Source organism: Schizosaccharomyces octosporus, assembly GCF_000150505.1.
Source record: "Schizosaccharomyces octosporus yFS286 unplaced genomic scaffold supercont6.3, whole genome shotgun sequence".
Taxonomy (NCBI): Eukaryota; Fungi; Ascomycota; class Schizosaccharomycetes; order Schizosaccharomycetales; family Schizosaccharomycetaceae; genus Schizosaccharomyces; species Schizosaccharomyces octosporus.
In genome coordinates this window covers 273,102-291,576 of record NW_013185621.1, presented here as the reverse complement: position 1 = coordinate 291,576, position 18,475 = coordinate 273,102, and the positions used below count along the sequence as shown (strand labels likewise).

Sequence of the window (18,475 nt, the reverse complement as noted above, 5' to 3'; positions counted from 1 at the left end):
GATAAATTTATCCAGAAATTTAGGGAGTTTACAAGTAGATTCTTTTATTTAGTATGTTGTCTCACATGCAAGGAGAGTTATTACAACGAATCGCTGCTTTTTGTATGAATAAACAAGAGTTAGATATATCTAACATCGACAGTCAGAGTTAAGCTAAACCACCTACTTAAAATAAAAATATAATAAATAGTATCTTAAAATTGGTCATCTAATTAGTTACAAATAATCTCAGGACATCTAGTTTCTGTATTTTAGAAAGTAACATCATACTATCATAATAAACGATACTTGTCTCCATATAGCAGAGTTCAAGGAGTTCACTATACAAATATCGACGCCTTGCTGTAGTTTATAAGATACTTGTAACGAGACTTTGCGCGAGTTTAACCTGCTAACAATCTGCCGTAAGGAGGATTTGTTTCAGTAAGAACCGACATTCAGTTGTAACAAAGCGGTATATTGAACTTGGAAGTTGTATTCCGTTTCCTACATCAGAGAGATCAATTAGTATTTTAATTTTAACGAACAAAGATCGTAAGGTTTCATTGCCAAAAAGTCTCTGAAACACGAAATAACACGTAAATCCATTGATCATTAAAGCAATTCACGCTTCACGAGAACTTCGACAAAGAATAGACTGACGAAAAATGAATGAAGACGAGATTTTATCTGTAGGAATCGCTGACTTACCAAATCAAAGACACAAAATCGTGTCGCGTAATGGAGCTGCTTTGACACTTATGCTTTGTGGTGAATCGGGACTCGGTAAAACGACGTTTTGCAATACATTGTTTTCTACTTCTATTAAGCCCCATATGGACATTGAGACGCGTCGCTCTAAACATATGGAGAAAAGCGTGGAAATCGAAATTACCAAAGCGGAATTAGAAGAAAAGAATTTTCATTTGAGACTTACTATGATTGATACTCCAGGATTTGGAGATTTTATTAATAATACTGGTTGCTGGGAATCCATTCTAGAGTTTATAGAGGATCAGCATGAGTCGTACATGCGACAGGATCAACAACCAGATCGAACAAAGATTATTGACATGCGTATTCATGCGTGCTTATACTTTCTCCGACCAGTACGAAATGGCTTACGACCTATGGATTTGGAGGCTATGAAGCGTCTGTGCAAACGTGTCAATTTAATTCCCGTGATTGCCAAATCAGACATGTACACTAGACGTGATTTAGCCATGTACAAGACACGCATAGCACAAGTGCTTGACTATCATCAGGTCAACATCTATAAACCAAGTATAGATGAAGGAGACCCGGTTTTCCAGCGTCAAATTCAAGGAATCATCAGCGCAATGCCTTTCGCAATTGTTAGTAGCGAAGATGATATTCGAACTACTGATGGCCGCGTTGTTAAAGGTCGAAAGTATCCATGGGGTATCGTCGAGGTTGAAAGTGAAGAACATTGTGATTTCAAACAGCTACGAAATCTTTTGATTCGAAGCTGTATGTTAGACCTAATTCAAAGAACTGAAGACATTATTTATGAGGAATATCGACAAGAACAGATGCAAGTTCGCCAATACGGGGAGCCAAAATTAAGGACAATTGACAATACCAAGTTTAAGGAGGAGGAAGAAAATCTCAGAAGAAGGTTCACCGAGCAAGTTCGACAAGAAGAGGCTCGTTTTCGACAATGGGAACAAAGGTTGATTGCCGAGCGTGACAACTTAAACAAGGACCTTGAAGCTCAACATGTTCAAATAAAACAACTAGAACTTGAAATTGAACGACTAAAGCTAAACAGTTCTTCCCGTAAACGTTAATTTCTTTGTGATCATCGACAAATAATTCTGCATATATACCATGACTTTTCCATGCCTTCTTCAATCGGTTTGATAGAATCAAGGTGCTTGTATTAAACTTTTTCTTCCTTTCCTTCTTTATTTGTTATCCATGGTTAATTAAGCTTCCTATTTTTTAATGATTTCTACTCTCTTTTTTATTCATTGTTCTAATCTCGAAGTTAGTAAAGACATGAAAACGGCAGTCCAAGACCATGCTATTTCCCTCTCTTCTGTGGTTGCATCATGCCATTATTTGGAGTTATATGTAATTTAAATTCCAATGAATTCCCGTACCGTTTTTGAGTTCTTTTCTATCTTTTTCAAGTTAAGTAGTTTGATATCTTCCAAGGAATAGCCCAAACGAGATATATATTTTTTGCTTTAGACTTCTACCTTGACTTTTTTTACCACTATATAAAGACTTTGGAAAATGCCCAAGAAAGACCCTTACCAAACTGTCGTGACAAAAATGATTTATATAAACTGATTATAATTTGCTTGATTTATGTACAATTAATAGAGCCATTAATTGAAAAAGGCATTCATGTTTTAAAGTGCGTTAAAAATAGAAGTTACTTTGAATGCTCATTGCTTATTTAAACATCTACAGGAATTTCAGCGTTCTGGTTGGGATTCTTTTCTATTAAATAACAATAAGCTAGGAACAATTGAATTCCCTAACGTGTTCCAATCCAGAAAGACCTTCAGTCAATCTTTAGGTTAGAAATATAGTTTTTTTTGTTGTACGGCCAAAGCTATATGTAAATGGTGAATTTAGAGCTTTTATTATTTGAGTTTATCTACAATCATAAGATTCCGCTTTAAATAACTATTACCGTTCAAAATGAAACGACTAAACTGAGTAAGGCACTCAGTTGTGCCACACATAATTCTGAACACTGCCTTCTTCCAGCACTCAAGTGAGCTATAAGAAGAGGACCTAAACTGTATAATTGCTTATCCAAATCTCAACCTATAATTACTATATATCTATATTAAAAGGAGACTTTTGGAATTTAGTAATTTTTGTTGCAATTTTTACATTTCACGGTGTAAACATGGATTATGGCGTCTCGACAGGACTCGAGTAGTGACCAAAAAGAACCCGAATTTCCTCAATCGGTTCTGTCATTGCGGTCAAAATTTGAATCTCTTAGCTCCAATGATGTTACGAACACCAGTACAAATACCCCATTAAGAAAGCATCTGAATCATCAAGAACAGAATACCAATAATTCAGAAAATACTCGTCATAAAAACCAAGGAATACAAATTCCCTCTTCAATTCCTTCTTTAGACACTAGATCCACTCAGGAAGAAAAGTTAAGTGTGTCCAATTCATTACCAGAATTTGAAAGAAATGAAGGCTCGAATGACAAGCTAAAAAACAAAGCTAGCTTTGAAGCTTTACGAAAAGGATTTTCTGAAAAGCAAGAAAAATCTTCGGATACGGATGCTGTTGTGCCGTCATCACCTACTGCATCCAACTCTTTTATTTCGGTTTCTCCTTTGCCGCAAAAACCTTCACGCTCTTTTGGTTCACGAGATTACAATGATTTAACGACACTTCCTAGACCTAATTATGCCACGAAACCAAAAAATATTTCGGAAAAAATCTCATCATTAGCACGATCAAATTCGGAACTAAAACCAAGCCATACTGAAGAAAAGTCTTCGAACGAAAAAAATGAAACGGAAGATGATCCAGAATCTGAATCTGGATCTGAGTTATCCTCGATAATCTCGTCTGAGCAGGAAGACGAACCTGTACGTGAAAAAGTTTCCTCTCAAAAATTTCCCGAACAACAAGATAACCCATTTTCAAATGACTCTGAAGCTTTAGATTCCTCTTCAATTCCCGTTTCTGTTCCACTAAGGGTACAAGGTCAACAAACCGATGTTCAACCTCCCGTTCCTTCTCCTAGACCCCCTAAGTCTGTCGCCGCAGAAGCTGTACAGCAATCACGTATTGCAATGGCTCATCATCTTCCAAGTCGAACTCCTCAGCGGCCACCAAGACCCCCTGCTCGGAAGTCGTCTCATAATGTTTGTACATCGACTTCAAATGAACTTTCGAGTGGTTTGCCAAGCAGAAGAATTTCTTCAGTGTCATCACCAGTTTCAAACAACAGCTTTTCTGCCTCTGAGCCTATATTATCCGCTGAAAAACCCAAGTTACCTCCGCGTCCCAGCCAAATGGCGCCGGACATATCCCTAAACAATCTGGCAAATGAAACTGTGTCTGCGTCTCCTCCTCCCTTTCTTGTATCTCCTCAACTTGGAAGATCGTTATCATCTGGCCGAAGGCCTACCTCTTCCTCTGCTCTTAGTGACGTTCATGACACTTCTATGTCTTCTGGCTCTCCATCTACTTCTCAATCAGATACAATTTTGAAAGGTAGTTTACCTGATGTATCGTGCGTCCGTAGAAACCAACCTACTTTTATGAACGGAGCTAATTCAATAAATTTGGATTTTGAAGCTCGTGTTTTCGTTGTAAGTGGGGAATGCCTTGTTGTAGCTGGCAATGGCGCGTTCCGCGTTTACGATTCTATTACGGGACTATGCAATTGGCATGTGCCTTTGGGAGACGTAAAAGTAACTGCAATGTCTTTCAAACCTTCTGGCGATAAGGTAGCCGATGATGGGAGATTTGTTTGGATTGGTACTCGAGATGGTGTTCTTTGGGAGATGGATATTATCAATCACCATATAGTGAACAAAAGAAGTACTCCCCATACGGCAATTTCTCATATCCTGACACGTAGGAATGAAGTTTGGACTCTTGATGAATCAGGTCGACTTTTTGTTTGGAAAGAAGATAAGATAATGGGGTTAAGTGTGCAATCAGACCCGAAGTCTGTCCGTATTGTTCCCCATGCTTCACATGCCATGGTAGTAGACGATAGCTTGTTATGGGTTGTAGTTGGCAAATCTATATATGTGTATGACCCTGATAATAGTGAACGTCCGTCTGTTCTTCCAAAACCATTGACACCTCCAGGACTTATTGGCGATATATCTTGCGGTACAGCTATACCTAACTTTCCTGACCTCGTTTTCTACGGCCATGTTGATGGTAAAATTTCGATATATTCAAAAACGCAATATCGGTTTGTAGAGCTTGTAACGAGTAGTTCATTTTATCGTATAAGTTCTTTGGTTGGTGTCAGTAATACTATTTGGGCAGCTTATACTACTGGAATGATTTACGTTTTTGATGCTTCTTCCAGCCCTTGGCGGTTACTGAAAACATGGCATGCTCATAAAGTTAGTCAAAGTGGTGCCAACACTGTTTTAGGCATAGATATTAACAGCATCTGGAAGGCTAAACGGTTGCAGGTTGTCAGTCTTTGTTCTCCAGTTGTGAAATTTTGGGATGGATTAATGATGGGCGATTGGTTATCTACTGAAATGAGAAAATTTTTTCCGAAATATAGCTCTTTTGATGATATCGGTGCGTTAGTCTGTTCCTGGAATGCTGGCGCTTCCAAACCGTCGGATTTCAAAAGCCAGGATGCTGGATCTGATTTCATAAAGGCCTTACTGAAAGAAAATGGATACCCAGACATAGTGGTATTTGGCTTTCAAGAACTGGTAGATCTTGAAAATAAAAAGTTGACCGCCAAAAGTTTGCTTTCATCCAGTACTAAAAATAATGCTTCAAATAGTGACAACATTTCTAGGCAATACCGTTTATGGCGTGAAAGGCTAGAATCTGAAATGGCTCGAAGTGATCCAAAGAGTGAGTATCAGGTTTTGGTATGTGAAAATCTGGTCGGCCTTTTTTCTTGCGTTTTTGTTAAAAGTGCGCTAAAAAATAAAATACGAATGTTACAAACCACCACTGTCAAAACTGGATTGGGTGGTTTACACGGGAATAAAGGTGCTATTGTCATTCGTTTTCTGATTGATGATACTTCATTTTGCATTGTGAACTGTCATTTAGCTGCTGGACAGACCAGTAAGGCAGCGAGAAATAATGATCTAGCAACGATTTTAGACTCTGCGGCACTGACTCCAGACAGCAATGAAATGGATCGGTTGAACAGCTTTGAAGCAGGTGGTGACGGTTCTCAAATATTAGATCATGAAGTTTGTATTTTACATGGGGACCTCAATTATCGAATCAATCTTTTAAGACCGAAAGTCAACGATTTACTAAAGAAAAAGGATTTAAAAACGCTTTTGGAAAGTGATCAATTAACACAAGAAAGGAAACGCAACGCAGGTTTTAGGTTACGAACTTTTAGTGAGCCTGAAATAGCTTTCGCGCCCACATATAAATATGATGTTAATAGTGATAGATATGATTCTAGTGAAAAGAAGAGGGTTCCAGCTTGGTGTGATCGTATCTGCTTTCGAGGTGACACGGATTATGTGTATGCTGAGAACTATAGGCGACATGAGGTTCGCGCATCTGACCATCGTCCAGTGTCAGCATTACTTCATGCGAAAGTAAAACTCATAAATGCGCAGGAACAAGCTTCAACGTGGGATATTATTAAAAACAAGTGGTTGGGTTATGCTGATTCCGTCAAACGGGAAGCCAAGTAAGTGATATCTTTATAAAATATTTGCTAACAACTATCAGGTTACATTATCTAACAGTACACACTTCTTTGGATCGTGAACAAGCTGAGCGTGTGCTAATAGGGTCTCAATGGAATGTTCAAGATGCCATACGAAGCATTTCATAATTTTCTAACTCTCGTTATTATATATACTATTTTTACATATATTTACTAATATGTACTATGAATAAATTATGCTTTCAATCATCTAAGATACATTTCGTTACTCGGGTGAAAAAGAGTAACTTGAGTTTCGACGTTTATCAGTTTCTTCAAGCCATCGTGAGAATAGAAGTTGAGCTATAGGTCCTCGTTTTTTTTTCTTTGGGTTGAGCTTGCTGTCAAACATAAAGCTTTTCATTAGACGGGAAGATGTATCTTCATCCAACGAGTCGAACGTAGAACCCAACAACTTCAGAGAGGACCTTTGATCTGCAGACAAATTTGGATCTGAAAGAATTGTAGAAACTATAGAGTCAAAGCATGTAACCGCAAGGTTTCGTGGATGAGGATGTTTAATAAAATGAGATGTACCAGTGGAGTTTTCTTTGATGGTCTGATTTCTGGGCCTTTTCAAAGTAAGATCGGCTTCATTGGGATGCAAAGATGAAAAAGTAAAATCTGAATTAGACGTCTCGGTTTTCTGCGGTTTTGTTGTCTCGACGGAGAGATTCTTTTTAGTTTCATGCGGAGAACTAATGCGAACCGTTTCTTCAAAGTTCCAACCGTCATCAATGGTACTATTTTTCAGATGTGTCGTGGAGTTTGGTTGTTTTATAGTGTTAGTAGTTCCTGGATCAAGATCATCTTCGGAATTTTGTTCTACTTCATTAAGGATTTTGTTTTCCAAAAGTAAGGGTATCAGAAACTCAACTTTTCCTGAGCCTTTTATAAACGGATGGTCTAGAAGAGACGACGAAGAACGACGAGAAGCAGGATGAAGTTTTAAGCAACGAGACACAAAGTCTCGAAATTCCAGACTGTAATTGGAGGAAAGCTTTGGCGGTTCCGATTGTGGAATTTCAAATATAACACGCATAGGATGCATTGTTGCTCTGGGAGGAGCTGCTTCTGCCATCTCTATAGCCGTAATTCCTAAAGACCAGATATCTGCTGCTGTTCCATAGCTAGTTTGTTGTATTACTTCTGGGGCCATCCAAAAAGGGGTCCCTACGAAGGTATATCGTCTGGAAGCGGCATTTGAAAGTTGGGCAGCCACACCAAAGTCAGCAAGTTTAACTTCACCAGTCGTGGATGACAAGAGTATATTTGCAGCTTTTATGTCCCTGTGAATTTTATTTTGATCGTGTAGATAAGTTAGACCCTTCAAGGTTTCCCTTAAGATTATTGAGATCGTTTTTTCTTCCAAGCCTTGCTTTTTTAACAGCCCAGAAACAGAACCTCCATCCATATGTTCCATAAGAATCCAAAGAACGTGTCCTTGGACGAAGCATCCGTAATATTTAATAACATTAGGATGACTACAATTTGAAAGCATATGAACTTCCTGTTCAATTTCACTTGTGTCATCCACAGAGGCTTCCAAATCAATCTATGTTTCAGTTAGAAATCTCAAAAATCAAACAAACACGGTATTCCCCACTATATGAGCTTTGTAACGATTTCCTGGTAATATTTATAGACGATTTCATCAAACATTTTCAACGAAGCATCCATACATCGTAGAATATCATGCCTCATGATGATCCGTTATGCGAATTCCAATATCTCGACTTACCTGCTTGACTGCTAAAGTAGCACCAGACGATTTCTCAATTGCCCTCCAAACGATACCAAAAGATCCCGAACCAATTTTCTCTTTCAGAATATACGACTGAGCTGAAAGCGGAAACATGGCATTATTCTTGGGTACAGCGAAAAAAAGCTAGAAATAGCTAACAAGTAAACTGCGTATAATTGATTTTTTTTATAATAAATATTTCTCAAATAAAATAATCATTCCTTTACAAAGTAAAACTATGGTACTAATGACAAAGTAAATATATATTCGAGCCCTATGTCCACTATACTACACCATGCTGAAAACACCGTGCGACTAAGGAAACAACGGCTTTTAAAGTGAGTAGTTAAGAATCATTTAGTTACAGTTGTTATACTCAGAAAAGGATTCCTTTTTCTTCTTGTTGAATTCTTTTCATGTCCTCAGCAGATTCAGCCAAGGAAACCATAGATATTTTGCACGAAATAGGAACTTTGCTTGGGGTCGAATTAGACAAAACAGCACTTTCTCTTTGTGTAAGTCTATGCGAGAATAACATACATCCTGAAGCAGTTGCTCAAATTATTCGTGAAATATCGTTAGCTCGACAAGACGAGCCTGAAAGCGACACCTAGGTATATCTACTAAGATTTTTTTTCTTTTTTTTTTTTTTTTAAAAAAAAAAAAAAATTTGATATAATTTCGCAATAGGAAGATTTATTCTTGTTCTATGAAAATACTGTCCAAACATCAGTTACTAAATTTTGTGATATGTCATTCCTTAAAAATTGTTTACCTTCAAATGCTCATGGACAAGTCGTTGCAGCGAAGGAGCATACATATAATGTAATTATCATGATGCATGGATTAGGAGACTCAGAATACAGTTTTGCTCATGCTGCAAAGAACATACCTTTACCGAATACATCGTATATATCTTTACGAGGGGTGTACCGGCTTCCTCTTGATTTTGGTACACCAGAAGGCAACTGGATGTGGGGGGAAGATGTTCATTTCGACACGAACGGAGACCTTGAATCTGAAGCAGATTTTTCAAAATGCCTTTCAGTCCTTAAGGAATTAATCAAAGGCATTATTGATCAAGGGATACTTTCAACACGCATTTTCTTTTTTGGTTTCGGACAAGGTGGTATGGCAGCTTTGTATTGCGTATCGCAGCTGGCCTCAATCTATCAATTCGGTGGTGTTTTTTCTTTTGGTGGGAAACTACCGTTAGCTATGACATTGCCCTCATCTCCCTTTATGACTTCTGTTTATTTTTTTGAAAAACGTAAGAATAGTAGTATTGATGACTATGAGGAAGGTCGTTTGAAGAAAACCTTCCGGTCTGTACAAAGGATATGCTGGAACAGGGATGAGAAAACAGACATGCCTTCTTCTCCAAATGAATGGTTTGTTTTTGTAGAAGCGATTAGCAAAAAACTATACGTTCATAATAAGCTGTACGAAGACGCAATACAATTGTCATAGAAAGGAAGGATCCGCAATGTTTTTGAATCTATTTCAATAAATATGGATATAGCTATTAAATAATCATATATGTTTAACAAATTCTAATTCTAAACTCATGAAAGTATGGAAATAGCGGCCATTACTTTGATGACTCTGAAAAAGAAAAGCTACAGTAAGGATGGTGCATGCTCAGAGCTTTTTTCAGACAAACCACCTTTATTTTCGGATTGGCTGTTGGAAGAAAGAACTAGTAAATCGCTCTGACGACTTTCAAAATTTCTTGACGAGTCGGTTTTTGCACTCATCCAATCACCCCATTCCGTCGAAGGCATGGAATTCCCTTCATCCAGTTTATCTGAATTTTTCCTTATGATGCTATTTCTCGTAATTTGCGTTGGGTCTTGCCTTGAAGGTGATAGTTCGATATTCTCAGCAATCGCCTGATTTTTGTCTTGTGGTTCGGGCGTTTCCACCTCGGGGTTACTTGACGGTGAATATGCTTCAAAAGCTTCAGTATTGTTTGGTTTAGTGATTTTCATTTGATTATCAGAAGCAATTGGGGGTGTGTCCGGAAGAGGGACGTTAACATCCTCATTTTTTGAAGAGGAATGTCCGAACGTTGATTGACAGTGCACGGACAATTGTCGATCGACCCTCGGCATGTCTTTGTCGTTCAAAGTAGGTTTGTACGGAGACTCACTTATTTTTGAGGGAGACTGTTGTATATTTGACGACAATAAAACATTGTTGTTTCGTGGAGACTCTAAACCAGACGACTTAGAGGGAGGACTGCTAAGGAGAATTCGTTCTTTGGACTTTTGTTTCTTATATGAAGTAGACCAGCAAAATACTGCACCACTTTTTCGATGAACGTTTGTCCTCTCTTGATTCCAAAAGGACATATGCTCACGAAGCAATTTATTAATGGTACCATGTCTCAGTTCCGGTAAGCCATGCTCAGGAAAATCCAACCGAAGTAACTTATGAAAAACAGATTCAGAAGTAGAGGTGATTCCAACATAGTTTTTGGAAGCCATGGAAATTCTTTTCGGTGGAATTTGACGACCATAAAGGTCGTCTAGTTGACAGCTTAGATCATCAAGATTAAAAGGATCTAGCTGAACAGCATTATCTTTCCAACTATAGATTTCCGAAGCAGCAAGCTTTGAAATCAGATCTTCCGTAGCTGAAGCCGAAGGAAAAGGAGTAATATCAGACCAAGTATTGTCTCTTTGGCTGTGGTTGCCTGCCGCAAAAGAAGCTATCAGATCATCCATAGACAGTCCATAACCCGTTTAAATAGTAAAGCAATAGAAGAGTTTGCACAATTTCACAAAAAGTAGTAAACCGTTACAATGCGAGAAGAATCAATTCAGTTATTGACCTTCATGAACAGTTACAAAGAAAGCAAAACACCAAACGCTTGTAATGAAGCACAAAACAGTTCCTTTTTTAGATAATAACTCGTGTTTCTAACAAATTGAAAATTAAGCGGTAGTAGTTGGGAAAGGAAGAATTTCCATTGAAGTATAAGCATCGAGAACCGATCTCACTAAGTTATCAAAGTTATCTAAACGAAATTCGTAAACACATTCCTAGAACAATGTAAATAGAGAATAAATTTAAATATTCCACAGCTAATATTCAGTTTATATACAGCAATTTACTCGAATTTCTTTTTAAGAGACTTTTTAGTTCACCAATACGTTCAGATCAACCCCTGTATAATTTATGGTTCCAGCTTTTATGAAAATACAATAACCAAACCAGCCTCCTTTTTTTTTGATTTATGTTTGATATATGTAACAAAAAGCAAGTCCATAAGTTACGCATTCTTTCCCACAAAAAATATTAAAAATCTTCAAGCTCGCTACTAGAAGTATATTTAAACTTAATCCTACCATAATAGTACCTTTGGAAATTGGTGCTTCCGCAAGCTATCTACATATACCCAACCCAAGTCAAACTGGAAGCGTTTTTTTAGTTCAAAAGGGATGTCTGTTCCTAAGCAACTTCCCTGTATGGTTCGTGCTCTTTATGCATGGCCTGGGGAACGCGAAGGTACGTTCAATTTAATGGGATCATGAAATCCTTTTCAGATCGTTCTTCACATGCGTAATCCTAATACTAACTGAATCCAGGAGATTTATCATTTGGAAAAGGAGAATTAATTGAATGCCAAAGCCTTGGTGATGGAAAATGGTGGATTGGAAGGCACATTAATACAAATACCCAAGGAATTTTTCCTAGCAATTTCGTACAAGTCCTTAATATATCCACATCAAGACCCAATAGCTCTATTTCAAGAAGAAGTAGTTTAAGTTCTCGTTTATCAGCGGAAAGTCCGGGTTCTCCTCTTACCTCTTCTGGACCTGAACTTCCGGGCAAGAATCTGAGAGGGACTAGTCCATTATTTTTTCAGAAACAAAAGAAATTTGACCCAAGTCCGAAAAAAGAAGAAAATGGCTCTTTCTTAAAGACGTTGTCTCGACCATCTTCTGTATTCTCAAGGAGAAGCCGAACCAGCTCAGTACATAGTCGCGAATCAAAACGGTCTGGGAACGCAAAAGGTAGTGCTCGGACAAGTCCTTCTCCTATTCGGAGTGCCATGGAAAACGTACTCGAGTCGTTGAATGCAATGGGAGGTAAAAGTACCATTCGTTCTTCAACCCCTGTGTCCGGTCACATGCCCGCTAATGCTAATCAAGACATCAATCCAAAGCTTAACTTATCACCATTACCTTCAGCACCTGGAAAGGCAAAGTATTTACAGCCTCCGGCCTCAACCATTTCCGATAAAAAACAGACAGACAGTTGGGGACCCCAAACATCATCGTTAAGCAATCGTGGTCCTCTCCACCGAAAATTCCAGAGTACCCCTACGCCAATAGCGAGACCCATCTCTACGCTTATCCCTTTTGGTAGTACTCAAACGAATTCCCAACTTACGAATCCTCACTCGGATATGCAACGTCCTTCCACCGCTCAATCTTTCAACAAGAAAAGTTCTGGGTTCTTAAAGAAGACGTTTAAAAAGATCTTAAGTCGAAGTTCATCTACTAAACGAGTTCCATTTGACTCTTATCCGTCTCAGTCCAGCGTGGCCAGCTCGACCGCTTCTCCGCAATCTGTTCATCAGAGAACTGTTCGTCCCGCATCTCCGCAGACGATGGCCTTGGTCAAAGAAGATTTACGTCGAACGGCAACATACACCGAGTTGGATCTTAATAAAAAACGACAAGAGACTTTTGATAATCTTTCGATGCCTGTTTATAAGCCACTGGAAGAGCTTCATAACACCCTTGGAAACGTATTGGCTGATGGTGAGCCCGTTGACTTCTCAGTTGGAATGGATGTACATAAAATAAATTTTGGCGCAGTTGATAAAAAGACGCGTTTCTTCATTTCTCAAAAGATAGACCTAGACCCCAGAGATTTCGTAAAACATTATTTAGCTAAAGGGGCCGAATCCCCTTTACAGCAACTAAGAGCTGTTTATATTTATGTCTCGGAACACGTGTCATACACTGATCACTCTGCGAATGGAAAATCGTTCCGCTCACCTCTTGAGGTTTTCCTTTCTGGAAGAGGAACTCCTTTTGAAGTAGCCTTGTTAGTAAAGGAAATGCTGCAAGGCTTGGATATATGGTGTGAGGTCATTGAAGGATATCTTAAATCACCAGACGACATTTACTATACTAGAGATATTAAAGTGAACCATGCTTGGAATGTCGTTACGCTCAATGATGAAGTCCGCCTTCTGGATGCTAGCTTTGCAAGCCCCACGCACCCACAGCAGGTGTTAAAATCCTCGGTTGCTAATAATTTCTATTTTTTGATGAAACCCAACGAATGCCTATATACGCATATTCCTGAGAATCCGGATCAGCAGTTTATAATGCCGGATTTGCCAATGCCAATTGTTATGGCTTTACCATGGGTTTCGTCTGTATATTTTGACACAGGTTTACGTCTTCGCAATTACGAATCTAGTATTCTTCATCTTTCTGACTACCAATTCTTGCAGATCGATGTAGAGGCTCCAAAGGAAATTGAATGTGTCGCTGAAGTTGACAATTTTAGTTCACCACCCTCTCCACCAGATTTTTCTAAATCCCAGAAGCATGTTTTGGTCCAAACTTACAGGGAAAAGAAGAACCTTCGAGTGGTTAGAATTAAAGCCATGATGCCTTTAAATAGTAAATTTGCTGTACTACGAATATACGCCGGCCGTAGTGGAGTCGCTAGCCCAGCGAAGACAATACCCCATCCAATGGCTGTATCCATTCCTTTCGCTCATCATGGAAAGCATAAACCATTTGAGTTCCTAAGTCGATATCCTATACCCCAGTGCCCGAATGTTGATTTATATATATCTTCTCCTCAGTGCGGTATATTACGCGCTGGAGTCAAGTATGACTTCGCTGTTACTGCTTACTCTTCTAGCGAAACAGAAGCCCTTACAACTAAGTTAGCTATTCAGACACCGACAGGCAACATTTTACGCTTACATGAAGAATTTTCCAATGGTCGCATCACTCGGTCCGTTCTTTCATCAGCCATTAATGAGACTGGAGAATATCGTGCTTTAATACTAGCTGAAAAGATTGGAAGATGGGTAGTTTATGCTACATGGAAAGGAGTTTAACTAACTTAAGTTTTTGATTATTAACAACTAATTCTCTTCTTTTTATCCCTTCTCTATCGTCATGAGGAATTTTCCGTTGTCTTCACTCTTTACTTTACTTTTTGAACTAATGTATTTATCTAATTTAGTCTATGCTTCCTTTTTGATCCCCTATTGAATATTTTATGTTTTCTTAATAGTACTTACAGTTTTGCATTGTTAAACAACTTTTATAAGATGTATTTCATTCAAAGATAATCTAATTTTTCATAAATTTGTTGTCAAAATTCGCTAGTCAACCGTGGAAGGTTTAAAAAGATAGTTTCCAAGTTTTGATGGCTGCATCGCTTCCTGTACTTAATATTTCGTCTTCCGACAACCAGTGAACTTGTGTCGCACCTAAAGCATGGGCATTTTTAACAGCAACATATTTCATGGGACGTTCCACCGAGTAAACGTGAACATTTGTATCAAGAGAAGCGGTTGCCAAATGCGTTGAATTAGAGTTCCAAGACATACCCAAAATTCGACCGGTATGGAAAGCCCAGCGAGAAGTGATAACTTGTCGAGTTTCAGCGTCATAAAGGACGACTTTACCAGAAGCATCACCACAGGCAAGGTATTTTCCATCATGAGAGTAAACCATTGAAGTAACCGGCGAAGTATGATTTTTTAATTGGGCTATTTCGCAAAGTTCGTCCTTCTCGAAAGAATGAACGTATACACAAGAATCCTAATGAATTAGAAACAGTTTATCAAACATTGGTACTTACCTCTCCACCAACTGCAAATTCTTGCTTTGAGGGATGAGCAGCCATACAGCTTGGTTGGTATATTGTTTTAGCTGTGGAGACACATTTTAAGTCACGGAGTACTTGTATGTCTGAGACGGTAGCCAAAACGATACAATCGCCAACAGCACATACACCAACTGGTTGATAACCAGTGGTATATACGCTTTCCGAAATGAAGGCATTTGCTTTAATGTCTACGGTTCGCAATGTATCATCCATTCCAACAGAGATGACTTTATCTCCAAGTCTAGTCATATCCATGACTTGATTACTGTGGGAAACACCTTGTACGGACGAACCATTTTGAGTTTTTATGTCCCAGACTAAAGCCACTCCATCGTAAGAAGCAGTGTACAAAGACTTGCTGTCTGGACAAAGGAAAGAGGATGTGATGGAACGCTGGTGTCCGTAGACAAATCGCTCAGGGTCATCCTTGGTGGGATTTAGATAAATCAAGACGCCCTTCACATCAACTGATATTATTAAGTCTTCTGAAGCCCAAACGTTACCAACTTGCTGCTCCTTCATAGAAGACCACTCGCGAATCAAAGAACCGTCATCAGCATTCCAAACTTTTACACTTCGGTCGGCAGACGAAGTTACAAGTTTCTTTGAATCTGGTGACCATGATAACGAAAAAATGGTGCCTTTATGAGCATTAAATTCCAAAATTTTTTCTCCTGTTTTTCCATCTAATAAAAAGACTTTTCCATCTGCGCCAACAGAAGCAAACTTTTCATCATTAGGGGCATAACGTACATCGTAAACGTATTTATCGTGACAGCGAATGCTGGTATTATATCGGTAGGGAACTCCGTGAAAGAAATTTACAGAGCTATCATCAGAGGCCGTAGCAGCACGAAGCGGACGCTGCTTTCGCATGGCAACGCTGTTGACAATAGCCGAGTGACCAAAAATCTACAAATGTCAGTATTAATAGAGGCAACAAACAACAGAGAAAAAAAAAATACTTACTTCACCAACTGAATTTCCTGAATCCGCAGTGAAAGCATGACCGTATCTGAGGGAACAAATTAGCTTAAGACGCTCTTGTCTTTAAGATAGCAATGCAATCATACCTTTCTTTCCCTTCACCAACTGCGATGATTCTTTGACTATCACCATCTAAGTAATTTTTAGTATAAAATATTTTCAATTCATGCATACCCCAATCAATGTCGTTTATTCTCCCGCTAATAGCTGCGACATTGTTCTTTAGGATTTTGTCTTCACCTACGCAGTCCCAGACGCGCACATTTCCATGAACATCTAAAAAAATAAATAGTTAATCATCCATGTTTATAAAATTACAGCATTAGAGCATTTTCACTCTTCGACTATCCGTACCACCAGACGCTACGTAAAATCCGGACGGGCTGAATTTAGCGACACTAGTAGGAGCAGTATGTTCATTATACTGATAGCTTTCTTCTGGATTAGATATATTTCTCAGTATGATTGCTTTATTTGTCTATATTCAAATGGTTAGATTTTCTTCCAACGATGCCTACATACAGCATAAGCAATTCGATCGCCATTACGATTCGTAGACAGTTTGCATGGCTGAGAAAGCTTTGTAGAAGGGGCAGGAGCCCACAAACTTTTCAATTCCGAAGGCATTGTCAAAGATTTTAAATGAAAGGTTACCACAAGTGAATGATGGGGTTAGAAGTAATGGAGAGGTTAGATACTGAAAGGTAAGCCATCGAATACGATGTAATCACACGAACAACAAAAAAAAAAGAAAGCTAAAACCTAGTATATAAAACTAAAATAGATATAAAAATATTGAACAATTAGCGCCATTTACTAAAACATAAGCCACTAGCACAACTAGCTAACCAAACGATGACTATCACCAGAATGCAATAGCATATGTTAGTTTATAAAGACATTGAAGATATTATTTCAAAAAAAAGTACAGAATTCTTATGAAATTAAAAATTAAATAACTGAAGTCAACTGAACATGAAGAAAATCTGTCCATGCAACAACAGTTTTGAACGAGAGCGGGGGTATATTCGAAGACTAATCTCAGTATTTTTTATTAGAAATCTTTTTTTCAATAACATGCTTTCGGTTATATTCTTTCATCTTCCTATAATGGTCATTAGGTCGAACGACATTGACCGGTCTAGTAGCTAGAGCTCGTTTTTCCATATCAACTTTAAGTTGATCATATCTTCCTCGAAGGGCATCTTTAATTCCGTTGTACATGTCACGAACTGCCTTAACAGGATTCCGTAAAAGATTTTTGCCAGAAATGGCTTTGTCTACTGCAGGTGGAAGGGGTGCGAATCCAAGTTTCTGACGAATAGCGGGTCTCTTCAATATAAATCCTTGAACGATGTTAAAAATGCTGCTTGGAATCCAATACAAAAAGATAGCCTAATATTCTCGTTAGTGATTTCTGATACAGTCATTGAAGTTGATACATACAGCTGGGAGTTTTAGGGTAAAAAGAGGACTTAAAAGACAGCAAAGGAAGAAAAAGGTACTCCAGTTTGGAGAGTTACCGATAGTAGATGCAGTGTTTGATCTATTCAGTTGCATTCCCGTGAACATAAATGCTGCGTTAATTACAGGCAAAATAAAATATGGGTCCGGTGCCGATAAATCCTGGAACCAGGCGATACCGCCTTCTTTGAAACCTTCGACAGGAACACGAGCCATTTGACGAATCGCATAGAAAAAGCTAAAGAACACAACACTTTGGGTAAGTGGGAGCATAAAAATAGACAATGGACTAACTTCATGCTTGATATATAAAGCTCTCAAAGCCATACTGTGCTGGCTAAGGCGCATTTGGTCATTTTCTAACTTAGCCGACTTAATAGCATCCAGCTCTTTTTTCATTTCAGGCTGAAGCACTGTAAGTTTTGAGCTCGTTCGAAAAGACTTTAACATCAACGGCAAAAGAGCAAAACGAACACCGACTGTTGTCGCAATTATAGATACCCACCAGGGTGCTCCGGCATAAACATTAATTGAGTAAGCTGCATTTTGAAGAAAAGCATATGGCCACCAAGAATTACTTATACCAACTGTGTTGGCCGTAGATGCTGCAGCTGCTACCGCTGTGTCTGCTGTAGAAGTTGAAACACTCCGAATAGGTTGCAAATATCGTTGAGACAATTGCTTCCGGTGAGGTATTGCTTTTAACTTCAGGAACGCATTTTTATTAAAATCCTGTATCCTATGTCAGTTAGTTAAGTCGAAAACACTGATATTCTTATGTTTTATTAATACCCTTGCTGATGCTTCAAAAATCGTAGACCAAAATGGAACATCCTTAACTATAATTATGTTTTTATTTTTTCAGAAATAGATTTGAAAAGAGAAGAATGAATTTCCGGCCTAAGTATGCATCTACTGTTCGATGGTGGTAACAAGCGGTTTTGCTCTGTCAAGATTTCTAGTACATAAAACCCATTTCCATAATGAGAGCTTAGTGTGGAATATACCTTTCAGACTTT

At 38.5% G+C, this 18,475-nt stretch overlaps 8 protein-coding genes across 8 annotated transcripts; 4 read left to right on the top strand and 4 right to left on the bottom strand.

Annotated features, from left to right (window-relative positions):
• The first annotated feature begins 430 nt into the window (after positions 1 to 430).
• On the top strand, positions 431 to 2,741 carry SOCG_04681 (septin Spn4). Its single transcript, XM_013165273.1, has one exon. It carries the CDS (start codon positions 648 to 650, stop codon positions 1,788 to 1,790), a length of 1,143 nt encoding a protein of 380 aa, XP_013020727.1. The 5' UTR covers positions 431 to 647; the 3' UTR covers positions 1,791 to 2,741.
• Positions 2,676 to 8,350, top strand: SOCG_04682 (inositol polyphosphate phosphatase). The gene is made up of 2 exons (XM_013165274.1): positions 2,676 to 6,364; positions 6,406 to 8,350. The coding sequence occupies exons 1-2, from the start codon at positions 2,877 to 2,879 to the stop codon at positions 6,509 to 6,511; spliced, it is 3,594 nt and encodes a 1,197-aa protein (XP_013020728.1). The 5' UTR covers positions 2,676 to 2,876; the 3' UTR covers positions 6,512 to 8,350.
• On the bottom strand, positions 6,426 to 8,373 carry SOCG_04683 (STE/STE20/YSK protein kinase Sid1). Its single transcript, XM_013165275.1, has 2 exons — positions 8,124 to 8,373; positions 6,426 to 7,937 (listed from the first exon to the last, which is right to left on the bottom strand). Exons 1-2 carry the CDS (start codon positions 8,238 to 8,240, stop codon positions 6,609 to 6,611), a joined length of 1,446 nt encoding a protein of 481 aa, XP_013020729.1. The 5' UTR covers positions 8,241 to 8,373; the 3' UTR covers positions 6,426 to 6,608.
• Positions 8,374 to 8,392: 19 nt separating this feature from the next.
• SOCG_04684 (phospholipase) lies at positions 8,393 to 10,891 on the top strand. Its single transcript, XM_013165276.1, has one exon. It carries the CDS (start codon positions 8,877 to 8,879, stop codon positions 9,594 to 9,596), a length of 720 nt encoding a protein of 239 aa, XP_013020730.1. The 5' UTR covers positions 8,393 to 8,876; the 3' UTR covers positions 9,597 to 10,891.
• SOCG_04685 (uncharacterized protein) lies at positions 9,566 to 11,046 on the bottom strand. Its single transcript, XM_013165277.1, has one exon. The coding sequence runs from the start codon at positions 10,853 to 10,855 to the stop codon at positions 9,746 to 9,748; it is 1,110 nt and encodes a 369-aa protein (XP_013020731.1). The 5' UTR covers positions 10,856 to 11,046; the 3' UTR covers positions 9,566 to 9,745.
• A 155-nt stretch (positions 11,047 to 11,201) lies between these two features.
• On the top strand, positions 11,202 to 14,431 carry SOCG_04686 (cytokinesis protein Cyk3). Its single transcript, XM_013165278.1, has 2 exons — positions 11,202 to 11,639; positions 11,720 to 14,431. The coding sequence occupies exons 1-2, from the start codon at positions 11,573 to 11,575 to the stop codon at positions 14,224 to 14,226; spliced, it is 2,574 nt and encodes an 857-aa protein (XP_013020732.1). The 5' UTR covers positions 11,202 to 11,572; the 3' UTR covers positions 14,227 to 14,431.
• On the bottom strand, positions 14,421 to 16,899 carry SOCG_04687 (actin cortical patch component Aip1). Its single transcript, XM_013165279.1, has 7 exons — positions 16,515 to 16,899; positions 16,347 to 16,470; positions 16,167 to 16,268; positions 16,079 to 16,124; positions 15,975 to 16,020; positions 14,979 to 15,917; positions 14,421 to 14,938 (listed from the first exon to the last, which is right to left on the bottom strand). The coding sequence occupies exons 1-7, from the start codon at positions 16,617 to 16,619 to the stop codon at positions 14,516 to 14,518; spliced, it is 1,785 nt and encodes a 594-aa protein (XP_013020733.1). The 5' UTR covers positions 16,620 to 16,899; the 3' UTR covers positions 14,421 to 14,515.
• On the bottom strand, positions 16,877 to 18,457 carry SOCG_04688 (inner membrane translocase Oxa101). The gene is made up of 3 exons (XM_013165280.1): positions 18,249 to 18,457; positions 17,439 to 18,195; positions 16,877 to 17,387 (listed from the first exon to the last, which is right to left on the bottom strand). The coding sequence occupies exons 1-3, from the start codon at positions 18,287 to 18,289 to the stop codon at positions 17,034 to 17,036; spliced, it is 1,152 nt and encodes a 383-aa protein (XP_013020734.1). The 5' UTR covers positions 18,290 to 18,457; the 3' UTR covers positions 16,877 to 17,033.
• Positions 18,458 to 18,475: the final 18 nt, after the last annotated feature.

What these genes read in the sequence shown, in the direction of transcription:
- SOCG_04681 (XM_013165273.1), top strand. Translation starts at nt 648, where the DNA reads ATGAATGAAGACGAGATTTTATCTGTAGGAATCGCTGACTTACCAAAT.
- SOCG_04682 (XM_013165274.1), top strand. Translation starts at nt 2,877, where the DNA reads ATGGCGTCTCGACAGGACTCGAGTAGTGACCAAAAAGAACCCGAATTT. An exon ending in TCCGTCAAACGGGAAGCCAA is followed by an intron (nt 6,365 to 6,405) that starts GTAAGTGATATC and finishes AACAACTATCAG; the next exon opens with GTTACATTATCTAACAGTAC.
- SOCG_04686 (XM_013165278.1), top strand. Translation starts at nt 11,573, where the DNA reads ATGTCTGTTCCTAAGCAACTTCCCTGTATGGTTCGTGCTCTTTATGCA. An exon ending in ATGGCCTGGGGAACGCGAAG is followed by an intron (nt 11,640 to 11,719) that starts GTACGTTCAATT and finishes AACTGAATCCAG; the next exon opens with GAGATTTATCATTTGGAAAA.
- SOCG_04688 (XM_013165280.1), bottom strand. Translation starts at nt 18,289, where the DNA reads ATGTTCCATTTTGGTCTACGATTTTTGAAGCATCAGCAAGG. An exon ending in TTTTTGAAGCATCAGCAAGG is followed by an intron (nt 18,196 to 18,248) that starts GTATTAATAAAA and finishes TAACTGACATAG; the next exon opens with GATACAGGATTTTAATAAAA. An exon ending in TTACCCTAAAACTCCCAGCT is followed by an intron (nt 17,388 to 17,438) that starts GTATGTATCAAC and finishes CGAGAATATTAG; the next exon opens with GCTATCTTTTTGTATTGGAT.
- SOCG_04684 (XM_013165276.1), top strand. Translation starts at nt 8,877, where the DNA reads ATGTCATTCCTTAAAAATTGTTTACCTTCAAATGCTCATGGACAAGTC.
- SOCG_04687 (XM_013165279.1), bottom strand. Translation starts at nt 16,619, where the DNA reads ATGCCTTCGGAATTGAAAAGTTTGTGGGCTCCTGCCCCTTCTACAAAG. An exon ending in GCGATCGAATTGCTTATGCT is followed by an intron (nt 16,471 to 16,514) that starts GTATGTAGGCAT and finishes ATTTGAATATAG; the next exon opens with ACAAATAAAGCAATCATACT. An exon ending in CAGGAAATTCAGTTGGTGAA is followed by an intron (nt 15,918 to 15,974) that starts GTAAGTATTTTT and finishes TGACATTTGTAG; the next exon opens with ATTTTTGGTCACTCGGCTAT.
- SOCG_04683 (XM_013165275.1), bottom strand. Translation starts at nt 8,240, where the DNA reads ATGTTTCCGCTTTCAGCTCAGTCGTATATTCTGAAAGAGAAAATTGGT. An exon ending in CTACTTTAGCAGTCAAGCAG is followed by an intron (nt 7,938 to 8,123) that starts GTAAGTCGAGAT and finishes ACTGAAACATAG; the next exon opens with ATTGATTTGGAAGCCTCTGT.
- SOCG_04685 (XM_013165277.1), bottom strand. Translation starts at nt 10,855, where the DNA reads ATGGATGATCTGATAGCTTCTTTTGCGGCAGGCAACCACAGCCAAAGA.